Source organism: Rhagoletis pomonella, unplaced genomic scaffold, assembly GCF_013731165.1.
Source record: "Rhagoletis pomonella isolate Grant_MI unplaced genomic scaffold, Rhpom_1.0 Rhpom_scaffold_00012, whole genome shotgun sequence".
In the NCBI taxonomy this organism is placed as follows: Eukaryota; Metazoa; Arthropoda; class Insecta; order Diptera; family Tephritidae; genus Rhagoletis; species Rhagoletis pomonella.
In genome coordinates, this window is record NW_023458566.1 from 9,977,193 (window position 1) to 9,990,352 (window position 13,160).

At 34.2% G+C, this 13,160-nt stretch overlaps 1 protein-coding gene across 1 annotated transcript; it reads left to right on the top strand.

The window, feature by feature from the left end:
- Positions 1–231: 231 nt before the first annotated feature.
- On the top strand, positions 232–4,591 carry LOC118747579 (the record flags this gene model as incomplete). The annotated part of the gene is made up of 4 exons (XM_036481631.1): positions 232–361; positions 589–737; positions 886–1,669; positions 4,166–4,591. Coding segments are annotated over 4 exons (1,413 nt in total), but the record flags the coding sequence as incomplete, so codon positions are not given.
- Positions 4,592–13,160: the final 8,569 nt, after the last annotated feature.

Sequence of the window (13,160 nt, forward strand, 5' to 3'; positions counted from 1 at the left end):
TAAATCACAGTCAATACAATTGCCCAGTTAAAATTTCAGCCACAAAAATCATCTCTTTCTCATCTGACCCTATTTCGCTTGACACACATCTAACTGTTTGCTAATGGCGGCCTAACTGAATGTGTGGGTGTCATTTTTGGCTATAAATCGTATTGCAGCAAATTGCCAGGCCACAAGTGATTTGCAAACACTTTCAATTAGTGACAACAAATATCCGTGTCAATTCGGTGATTTGTAAACAACAGTGTCAACCGGCAATCATGTCATCAACTGCCGACCAATGACCATATCATCAATAACACTCACCTCATCATTATCACCTTCAAAACATGCCCAAGCATAAGTCTACATACAATCAAACGTACCTACGTATGTATATATGTATGTATGTATGTATGTATGTATGTATAAGTGACGGCAGACATAGTCCAGCATATTTACGAGCGTGTATAATGGCAAGCAATTTGCAAGTATAAACACCAGCAGACAAACACACACACTGCAAAATTTTGGCAACATTCGTACATTAACTAAGCCACCAACACTGCCACAGCCACTCATTCACCTTCAATGTTTATCTTATTTCAGATGGCTTCCAGTGTAACATACCCACCGCTCAGGTTGAGTACATGATTGGGCTGAAGAATGGCAGCGCTTGCAAACCGATGATTGAATGTCAAGTGATTGATCCTTACGACAGCAAAGGCAGTGTACTGGCCGATAGTGAATGCATTAAAGTAAGCAATTTGCACCGCCCTGCGCCCCATTTATGTATCTGCAACATGTCACATATTTAATCATACCTCCAACTCTCTCTCTCTCTTCCATCTCTCCCTCTCTCTCTCTCACACTATCTTTCATATGAATTCCCGCACATATCCATAGATTACTGGCGACTTGGATGCCACATTGGGCGGCTACACTGCCATCCGCCTGCTGGGCGACATTTTCGTGATGGCCGCATTGACGCTGCTCAACACCGCCATCGTCATTGCAGTGCGCGAGACATCGGAGGGACGCGGTGAGGTATGCCGTCAGTATGTGTGGGGTGCGATCGGTTATGTGCTGCTCTTCTCGCCCATCGATTTGTTTGCCTTTTCGAGTGACTCGAAACACGACGCCGCACTGGTGGCACTAATACTTGTCATTGTGTGTCTGCTCATCGGTGCCTTAGTGCTGCTGTTTGCATCGCAAATGCCGCTTAGCCCGCCGGAGTGGTGGTGGCACACAAAGACCGGCATGCTCGTCTATCCCATGTCGGCAATACGTCGCTATAGCCCCGAAATATTCGTGCTTACACTTGTCGCCATACTATTCGGCACATTCTGGAGCTGCATTCACAGTTTTCTCATTTGGACATTCAGCGATACGTATGCGGTCACCTATTCTGGGTTGATTTTGGTGTTGGTGCTGTTCTTCAATGTCGACAAATTCATCGAATATTGTGGACATTCGAATATCTTTATCGGCGGCTTTGCGGTTTTCATCATACGCTTCACTGCGCTGAGCAGCGATGGCACCCAATGGCTGACCGTTGTCATGGAGGCTATCGAGCCGGTGGTCATCGGAGTTGTGTGGATTACGATTATACTGTATATGCGACATGCGATGCCCAGGAAGTTGACAGCGACCGGACAGGCAGTGGCTGTGTTGGCCTTCTTCGGCATTGGTAAGTAACTAAGTGGTTGGATTAGTGTTTTGGTAAGGAGCGTAAATGCGGGCAGAGTTGCCAGATGGTTTGGATGGAAGTGTATGGAAGTGAAACTGGTGGTTTTCCGAAAAGTTATTCTTCGTGTATTGAGAGAAAAATTGTAAGCGTTTTTTTTTTGGGAATTCTCTTTGCTAAGCTTTTTAACTTTGGCTGACTATAAATTAGTATTTTATCATTTTTGAGAAAAGATCATTTAAAAATTTTCTAGAAAATTTCATAAATTAATTTCATTTTATTTACTTTTAATTGTGTTATGCCCAGTGGAGTAAGTATGTAGTATAAATTCCACAAAATATTTCGAGGGCACAACTGTTCTAATTAAGATGTCGCATGGGTCAGTGATCGAAACCGGGTCCTACAGAGTAGGCCGCCTATAATATTTAATCAACATTGTTTTTTACCTAAAAACATTTTTCCCTTGTAAGCTTAATATTCAGCTCTCAAGAAAAGTCTCATGAAATATTTTTCATTCTGTCGCTTCAAAAAGTATAGTACTTTGCCGTATTTGTAAATTTTCTCGAAGAAATAGATGCATACATGTGTATCAGCATCATTTTGATAGAAGACAATTTCGTTTAAATTTCTTGGGCATCCTTCAGTGCATACCTATAGATTTTTTGTTTTTCTTACGAGCTGGGTACTATGCTTTGTATGGAAGTTTATTTGGCAACTCTATTACTCAAAATAGTGAAAGACTTGCATGCGAGCTCCATGAAGCACAGTTGTACCCCTCATTCAGCATTTGGAATAAAAGTAATTTAATGCCAGCTTTAACGACAGACCAGTGGTGGGCAACATTTATCCATCCACTCAGCAGCCAAAGCCCGGATCAGCAACCTGCACAATGCCCGTACGTTGGCTGCAAGTAAAGGGCAAATATTAATGTAATTTGTTTGCAGTGAAAATAAAGCTTTGAATTGTCGAAGTAAAGCTATCATTGTAAAACCTCCTGCTCGCGGGTATCGACATGAGCACCACTGTTTTAGAGGCAACATAGTTGCTTCTTCATTGCTATGCATTAAACTATTGCTTTAACCGCTGCTTGACATGAGATTTGCATTCTCATGAATGTAGAATTGTGAGTGGCCTAGAATTGCATGCTTTCATGCATGCACATTAGGGTTGTCCATTTTTCATAAGCTTAAAATTGATGTTAGCTCTTTATATACCTCCGATGAGTCACTTATAATAATTTAATTCTAATAAACATGCACATAAATATTGGAAAATAAACCTTTTCAAACTACTCTTTAGTAGCACACGAATCACTCGTGGAGCACCATTTCTCAGCTACCTTAAAGTTTATCGACACTGATGTGCCTGGTTTTTAATGTAGCTTAAAAAATTACCTTGTCTTTTAGAGATTAATTCTGCTTATTAAACTAAATTTCACAGTTGAATGCCTTTAAATAAAATGAGAAACTGGCTCCACTAGGGTAAACCATTCCATAATAAGCCTTGTTCCCTTGTTCTCACAACTCGGTGAAGGTTCCCCTGAGAGTGAGGTTTCCGTAATCAGATCAACCCAGACTTCTAGATATCCAAGGACTGTCACTCCAGCAAGGGTATATCAGAGCAAGAGACACTGCGATCTAAGAGGTATTTTGTATCTGAAAAGAGAGTCTCTGACACAGTACACTTAGTAAACACTCGACTTCCTAAATGAATCCTGAAGGGGCTTTGGTGGAAAAATTCTCAAGGAGCTTTAAAATTAATTAATCTTTGTCCAGCCATGGTTGGGCAGTCACAAAGAATGTGTTCGGAAGTTTCCTCTACTCTATGCAGACCGGGCATTCAGGCTCGGCGATTCGGTACCTATGAAATCTTAATTGGTTATGACCTGTTAGGTATCCAGAGAGTAGCCTGATGTAATGTATATTTAATTGAAGAATACCCGAACTGTTAAAAATGTAGGCGAAGAGCCTGGCCTGTCTACGTCTCCCCACCGCCCGCCAGTAGTTACTGTGCTTAGAGTAGAGAGAGCATTTTTAGTTGAAAAATCACATGTTTGTTTGTTTGTTCGAATAATCAAATCACAAATAAAATTTGTTTTTTATTTTGTAGATAATTTTTTTTCGCAATTTATTCAAATTAAATTTTTTGTGAGGGTTTGTTGACTAAAAGCGATATGAAGGCCCAGATACGAAGGTTTGAGCAGTGAAAAAAAATTAATTCAAGTAGGGACATCCCTAATGCATGCTATTAGAAATTATTTTAGTGATAATTTGGCAGGCTTTGGTGATATTTCGGTGAAACAAATTAGATTTTATAATGAAAACTTTATATTTAGTCTTCAATATTCAATCAACAAAATGATTTGCGGCAACCATTGTGGAAATTGTCGCTCTCTGTTCGCATACACTCCGCTAAAACGTCTAAATTTCTACACATATTCAACTTTTGCTTATTCATATCTCACATTTTAAACTAACATTTTTCTACTCTTCCTTGCAGGCAAAGGCTTGGGCGCCGTTATCGGATTGGCGCGTGACGACAAGGTGCCCCAATCGGAGGCACAGCTCATACATCAATGGTTAGCGATTGCCGCTTGCATTATTGCGCTCGTTTACTTCATCATTTACAATTTGCTTTTGGCGCCACGTTGCGCTGCCAAATCACAGCATATTGAAGAGTTGATTTCAGGCTCGGCATCGCAAAATTTCAGTAATGGCACTGGCAATGGAGCCGGCAGCACCGGACAGGGTAGCACCAGCGCTGGCGCAGCGCTAAATGGCAACTCGAATTACTCGCCGCTACGTGTGTATCACAATGAGCGAGGGAAATTGGGACAATTTAGATTTTAAATTTAATTAATGCGCTTTGAAATACATATGCAGATACGTACATACACGTGTGTATGTATGCATGTTTAATGTATTTGTTTAAACAAGTTATTTTAAATAATTTTAACTGAGTGTTTACAAATGTAATTTTTAATTTAAAACATTTTTTTGTATTAAATGAGAAAAATATTAAATGTAATAAAAAGCTTTTGACTTACTAAAACTCTAAAAAAAAATAAATTTACAAAAATTTTAAATATAAAATCGGTCGAAAAAAATCAACTGCAGCACCACAGCCACTGTTCGTAATTTTTGGTGTTTGGTGAATAGAAGCGAGTTCTGGCAAAAGTCACCGGCAAAGGTTTCAGTATCACAAAATTTTATGCAGCAATCAGCCCACCTTGTCATTGAATATTTACAAAAAAAAGAAGAAGAGTAAAAAAAAAACAAATTACGACAATCCAGCAACAATCGCTTTCATACGCGTCCGCTATCTTGCGCCATCAAGCTGCTAACAACAACAACAACAAATGTTAATTCTAGTTTTAAGCGTAGATTTTGCTAAGATTATACACTGTAAAGTAATAATAAATGTTTCTCATCTAATTTTAATGAAATTACAATGAAAAAAAAGAAAACAAATACGCACGAAAAATGCAATTAAAAGAAAATTTCATTAACATGCCTGCAAAATATGATAGAATAAAATGTTGAACAAAAAACCACAATTAATAATCAGTGTAATAATAATTGTGCATTGCTTGAAAAACAAGACCGTTATTAAAATTAAGTAAATTAAAGATGTAATAATTGAATTAACATGCATACATATGTTTTTAAAAATATTTTAATGAACAATTTAATATATTTTTTTATTTTTCTATATTTTTTTATGCGCAAAACATACTTTTCCTCTTGTACAATGTTGTGTAAAACCTGAAAAAACTATTTATGCACAGCATTAGTTAGTTACATATGTATGTACTATGTGTTTAATTTTGCATAAAAAGTTAATAATATCCAGTGATTTATTAAGCTTTGAAATATGAGCGAATCATAATTAAAATCCAAATGTCTAAAATAAAAGTGATGATTTTCTACTAATTACGGCTATAATATTTATTGCGGTATTCGCGCGTAATAAAAATTATAAAAAAAGGTTTAAACAATAAAAAATTTGAATTGAAAAAAAATCTCATTATCACTTTTTTACTGTTTGGGAATATGCATTTTTAATTTGTTATTATTTCCTGTTTAAATAAAATGTTCATACACAAGAGATATTTGTAGTATGTTCATGCCAAGGCATATTGAATAGGTAGAGTGGTCGGATTAGGTAGATTTGGTCTTTAAAATACTAAATATTGTAAATATTTTCCCAAAAATTCTGAATTGTCAAAATTTTGTTTAATGAGAAACCTTGTGTTTTTTTTTAATTACCCTGTGCACGAAAATTAAACTTTTTGTTTACAAGCCGACGACGTATCTTGTAAAGTCAATTTGGGTACGCAGTGGTGTTGGTCATATTCCGAGGTTAGGTCCATAAATATAATAGAGTTACCTGAAGTTCAGGTTTTTAGGCGGAATCCGTTTGTGAGCGAAATTTTACGAGTTTTGGTGGCTCTGAAAATTCGTATTGGAGGTTTTATAATGCTAGGAATGCGAATTCGACACAATTTTTGCGATCTGATAAATATTTAGTACAGCTTTCATACAAAACACATCCAAAAATTAACGAAAACGGCCGAAAACACTGATTTTTATATGAAATTTGTTGGAATTTGACGTTTGTTTTTTCCACTCAAGTATAGTTTGAAGTCATTTCAATTTGAAATAGGTATAATACCATGATACAATAATTTTTAGAAGGTAGTTTCACTTCTTCTTCTTATCCGCCATGTTAGCTATCTGACAGAAAACGTGTTTCGTATTTTTTGTTGTACCAACTTTTTCAAAAAAAAAAATCCAGCTTTTGACGTTGGAAAAATAAAAGAAAGAAAAGCCAAACATATAAGTAGAGAAATTTTCGAATATTTTGTAATAATTTTCTTCATAAAAAATTAACTGCTGCTTTCGTGGATATTGCAACACACGGAATAGATGTAAGGACACAGCTATAAGAGCCACCGCACACCACAGACTTTATCGGCCGCCTATTTAAATGATAGGGCTCGCTTGAAATATGTACATGAAGATGTATGGAGGTCCGCACATTACACCAGCTTAATCGCTCTGACCAATAGGTTGTGGTGCAATGGAAAGACTAGCGAGCACATCTAAATTGGCGGCCGATAAAGTCCGTGGTGTGCGATGGATCTAATCCATTATAAACAGGAAATATTGCTGTCATATTTTCATTTTTATGATTTTTATTATATTTATATTAAAAATTAAGTGATCAGTTATGAAACATATAAATCTTTACATGTTCTGTTAAAAAATATCTAAAATAACAAGCGATAATCCCCAAGTTCTATATCGTAGCAGTAGCCACATTGCTCGTTTGTCACAGACACGGTTTATGTAAAAAATTTTGAAGTGAAACTACCTTCTAAAAATTATTGTATCATGTATAATACCATAAAAATTTCAGAGTTTTTGCTCAAAATCGAAAATTTTTTATGAGTGGTATATTTTCCTCTCTGATTGCGATGAAATGTTTAGGAACGTGTTTTTATCAACACAAAGAAAAAAAACATATATAAAAATTTAAAAGTATTGCCAACAAATTTTGGGCCATTTCCATACAAAAATAAACGTATTTTGCCGTTTTCGGTAGTTTTTTGGAAATTTTTTATATGAAAGCCAGGACATTTTTAATTAAATATTCAAAATTATTATTGTTTTTTTTTTAATTTTCACTCTCTTGATGGTAAATAATTTTGTTTAAATGTACTCAATTTGAAGGAAAAATTTAACGCTAAATTATACTAATCTACGTGTACATACATATGTTTCATAGTTCGTCAAATGAATATATTTGGGATATGACGTGTAATTATGGGAGTCAAATTTCCACGGTTACCCAGAATGACGTTGAGCATAACTTCCAGCTCCAGTCAAATTGATTGACAGCTTGACTATTCATTCGTAACTAAACATTAGACCTGTTCTAGTATTCGTCACATTTACAGGAAAAATATTTGGCATTTACTCTTTTGCTATGTGTTTGGCCGAATTTCTAATCCAATTTGTGACCTACAATTTTACGTAAATATGTAGTTTTATGGGAAGCTCTTTCCAAGGCAAAAATACACTCGGAGGTTTGTGAATGCTTGCCGAGTGGCCACCGCTAATAGAAAAACCATTTTCATGATAAGTTCAGTCTTCCATCTGTGTTTGCAGGAGATTGGAGGTCTGCCCATGTGACATGCATGGAAGCCGTCCCCTGTATCCGTTCCTACTTGGCTTTGAACAAACTCTTGCTTAAAGCTGGCCACCACACGTTGAGCCCGTAGAAGAGGATGGCCTTATCACAGCTGTGTACATTCAGTGTACTATATGTGGTTGTATTCCCCCCTTTACTATAGCCATCTTGCAGGCAAAGAATGCGGCGTTGGCCTTCCTGGAGCGGTCTTCTATGTTTCGCTTGTTCTGGAAATTAAAAATTATTGTTCGATTTTCTGTAAGTTTGTGCTATATTTAAGGCTTTCATTTATTTGTGCTTCAATTTCAATTCCATGAAATTCACTATGTAGAATTGTTAAAATAGTAAACAATTATTGTTTATTTAATTTAAGTTGTAGTAATTCTCCATAAAATTTATTGTCAAATACAAGAATAATCGAAATTGGAAAGCTTTGCAAAGGCGTAATTAAATAAAGAATATTTCCTTTAATTTTATTTCCCCAACAATTCATTTCACATCAAAGTATTTAATTTGTATGATAAATGTTCTTAAAACATAAATATTTACATTCGAATGAGGGAGGCTCTTTAACGCATTTTAATTTAAAATCACATAAATAACCAATGGATAATGGAAATGAGATTAATACATTTATAACAAAAAAAAACGCAATAGATTACCAGCAGTGATCGTGGGTAAGCCACCACCACGTAAGTATGTATGTAAGACGTGAGCGCATTTGTGTTGCAGCTGCAGCTATTTGTTTTTTCGCCATGAATTGTATAATTAAAGTTTTATATAAAGAGCGAAAAGTAATTAAACATTAATGTTTTAAGCATTTAAACAAATAGTCGAAGTGTCAACGCGTTTCTGACAGTTGTAGCATTGTTATGGAAATGCTTGCATAACTCCCGCGCAGCGAAGAGCCGCGCTTTGATTCATTAAAATGTGTCTTAACAATTCCCCATATGCGCACACATGCACGCAGACAAATGAACGCTTACTTTTACCATAAATTAAAGTGTAATAAGCAAATAAACAATAATTGTATATGTAGAGGTATTCGCACTGATGCGTTATGCACATATATGCCCTGCAGGAAAAAATGAAAAAAATTATCAATTGATAAGAACCAACTTGTAGTTAGTTTTTTCTGCGGGATTTCTATAAAATATATAACTTGTAGTTAGCTATAAAAAGCTAACTTGAAACTAGTTGAAAAATAATGCAGCGGCAATGCAGACGTAATCGCGAGATGGCTTTCTTTAAACAAGTTTCGATTTGCATATCCTCATTCAAATTTTACTTTGAATTCTCTTTCTTTCTGTACTTCACAAATACTTTTTCGAACTGAGAATAAATAAAAGGAAGTTCGAAATTTTATATTATCATTTTGAAGTTACATATGTCTGACGAAGTTCGAATATAGGACCACCTACAGCAGACTATGTAAATGTAATAAAATAAAGTAAATAAATAAAAAAGTAAAACAACAAAAAGATATTTTGTTTTTCTTTTCAATATTTTATGTCCAAAAGTATTTAGTTACAAGTTAGTTGACATCTAACGCAGACGCCATCGCCATAGAAATATAGTTAGCTTTCCTTAAGGAAAATATACAGATAACAGCGACCTTTAGTTCCTTCCTAAACACCGTCGAGTTAACTTAGAGTTAGATACATTTCCCGCAGGGTAAATGCGTATGTATGAATGTGTGTTCGAGTACTTAAACGAATGCACCTCGGCAGCTGTGTACATATCCACACAAGGGTGGTCCAAATTATTTTTCCAGCCACCCCTAGAACTGAAGAATATCGAAAATAAGAACACCCAATTTAGTTCTATTTTGAAATCGGTTAAAATTTAATTGTGCCGCCGGGCTTTGAAGTTTTCCATATATTTCTTATAGGGAAAGAACATTTTTCGCGCGGAATTGCTATAAAATCTTTAAGTACAAATATTTTTTAACCGAATCAAAATATTACCCTCCAGAAATCTTTAAATAATAAAATTATGATGCATATTTAATTAGAAAATTTTACCATATTTTTTTTATAACCGATAAGCTCATTTTTTATTTACAAAAATTTATTATTTTATGTGGTCGTAACCATATCACGCACGTTTTGAAAAAAATAGTTAGTCAAAGTTTAGAGCTAAAGCTGAACTTAAATATTTTTACTCGATCAAAAAATATTTATTTTTAATGATTTTATAGCAATTCTACGAAAAAATGTGCTTTCCAATTCAAAGCCGGATTTCGAAATAAAAAAATACTTGTCCCCTTATTTTCTATAATTCTATTGGGGTGGCAGCAAGAAAATTACAAAAATTTGATTTTCCTGTGCATTTTTGGACCACCCTAATGTACACGCATTTCGTATATACAAACCGAGTATTTGCAAATGTAAATCTTTTAATGTTAATTTTGAAAATGACAAATATAAATAATCGTAAATCTGCTGAATGTAAGCTGAATAAGCGCTGAATACAACGTACATACATATATTTTTTTTGAAATCAATTTTACTTACTCAAATTGTATTTCTGTAAATAAATGAATGCATGCAGATGTATTTAAAAAATTTTATTGAATATTAAATTTTTTGCATAAATTTACGCGGGCATAATAAATCATTTATTGTGCGAAAGAATGCAGTTGCACTTTGCAAATGTATACTCGCATCTAGTGCACTATTTGTATTGAACTCAACGATGGATTGTCCTATACAGTGTGCAAACATTTGGATGTTGTGGTAAGTAAAAGTTGGGAGAGGTAGGAGCCAACAGGAAATAATAGTGCCTACGTATGAATTTATGCCTTGGCGCTTTCTTGCACCAGACTCTCTCATCGTATAACGGATATTTGTGAAAGCTTAACGGGTAGGTCTAAAAAAAAAAATTGCCAAAAATAAACGATAAGTCCCAGCTACATACTTGAAACTTGCACTTATTATACTAAAATTAGATGAGCTATAAAGCACTTATTATACTAAAATTAGATGAGCTATAAAGTATTATAACTTTGTTCACATAACGGTTGTTTGTAACACTCTATAGGAATCGATATATATATAAATAAATGCAAGTGGTAAGCATATAATATTCGTGCTTTGGTTTTCCATCCCTTCAAATTTCAATCGATCTCTCGATAGGGATTAAGGCATATTTTTTGTGGGAATATTTATTCCTGTATATATCTAGAACATTTGCATTATATATAAGAAACCAAGTCTAATTTTATATATGTATATACTAATATAGTTAATAAATAGGTTTCGTCGAATTTTCAAAACATCTCGTCCCTGGGGCCATTTCGCATCCAGGAACACAATTGGACAAGAAACATATCTTATCAAAATCGAACGCTACTTTATCTATCACTAGGGTGGTCCAAAAATGCACATGAAAAAGTAAAGTCGGAATTTTAATGCTCACATCCTTTGGATTGTTCTCTATCGAAAAAATCGATTATTTACGGTTCCCCCATTGATTGGGGGTTTTAGGGGTCTTATAAAAAATAGTTGGTATTAAAAGCTGATCAAGTAAAAAACTGGATATTATTACTGAAAGTCTCCCAAAGAGATAAAAGGTTTTCCGATCGAAAAGTATTAAAATAATTTTTGATTTCAAAATAATAAAATAAGGGGTATTATTTTTTCGGTATAGAACAATCCTAGGCGGTGAGAGCATTAAAATTCCGACTTTGCATTTTTTAGACAACCCTAATGTATACGTCTTAAGTAGATATGATAAGTATTTACTTTAGCCTCGGGCTTATTTTATCCATATCAAAATTAAAACCAATAAAGAAATTATTTAAACACACAAATATATTTGCATATACAACACATATACATACATATGTACATAAGCAATCCATACTTTTCTATTTGTTTGTAACTAAGTACGAGTTGCTCATTCTTATTTGAGTAATGAAAGCAACTTTAAATATTGTACAGCGGCACCTACCGGTTGTTGGCTCATTGTGCCACTTTGTGCACTTACGCGCAAGCTTCAGCGCTATACATTCATATAAGTGTGTATGTATATACATTTCTTCATATGCATACATGAATTCGTTTTCTTTGTGACTTAGAGCTTTTTTTGTTTGGCAAGCTTTCTTAAATATTTCTTAGCGCAAGCAAACCCACACAGCCAAACAAATGGGTTAGTACAGTTGAGTTTTTGTGTGGAAAATATGTCGCAGTCCCTCTTTTGTGTTTCCTTACAGGGCATTCCAACGTGGCGGGTGGGACATTTTAACTCGTTTTGGCTCAAACTTTAAGTTATTTCTATTTGACCATTAATTTGACAAGTTCCAAATGTTATAACTTGAAGTCAGATATCAGATTATTAAGAAACTAATAAAGTATAAAACGTAATTATATAATTAATACAGAAAAGCGACGTTTTCCAAGTGTGACGGGTGGGACAACGATAACACCCGCCTCTCTGAATTGATGTATTCGTTTCACAATTTTATTTAGACAAACTATAAATAGTATTTCGTTGATGGCGCCTTTCTCGTATGTAGCTAATAGAATGTATGTATAGGTCCATTTAATGCTTTACTTACAACTATTAGTATAGTGGGAAATTGAAAAGAAAAGAAACTGCGCCTTTATTTTAATTTTTATCTTTATACTCTATCGATAACAAAATCGATAGTAACATCCACCAAAATGTCGATAACAAAACCAATAAAATCAATAAATAATCGATAAAAAAATCGATAAATAATCGATATCAAAATCGATAACACAATTTACAAATGATCAATAACAAAATCGACAAATAATCGATAACAAAATTAATAAAAAGTATCAAAAGCAGATTCGATAAAAATATCAATGACAAAATTTACAACAATGTCGATACAAAACCAATAGCAATTTCGATAAAAAAATATCGACAACAAAAGCGTTAAATATATCAATGACAAAACCGTTAACAAAATCGATAACAATATCGATTATTGTATCGATAGGTTTCGAACATATCGATAGCAAAATCGATAACAATATCGATAGAAAGTTCGATAACAAAATCGATAAAAAACCGATAAAAATATCGATTATTAAATCGATAAGTCCTGAGAATCCCGAAAATCTATAAAATTCCAAAATAGTTCACAGATTTGGTCTCTGTGTGTCCATCTATATAATTGCTTTTATTTGAATCTTTCTTCCTCTATCTTCATCTTTACTTTTATCGGTATCCTATCCTCATATTTTTCTTTACTTTTATCTTTGTTTTTACTTTTATGTTTATCATTTTCTTCATCTACATATTCCCCTTCACCTTTGCTCTTATA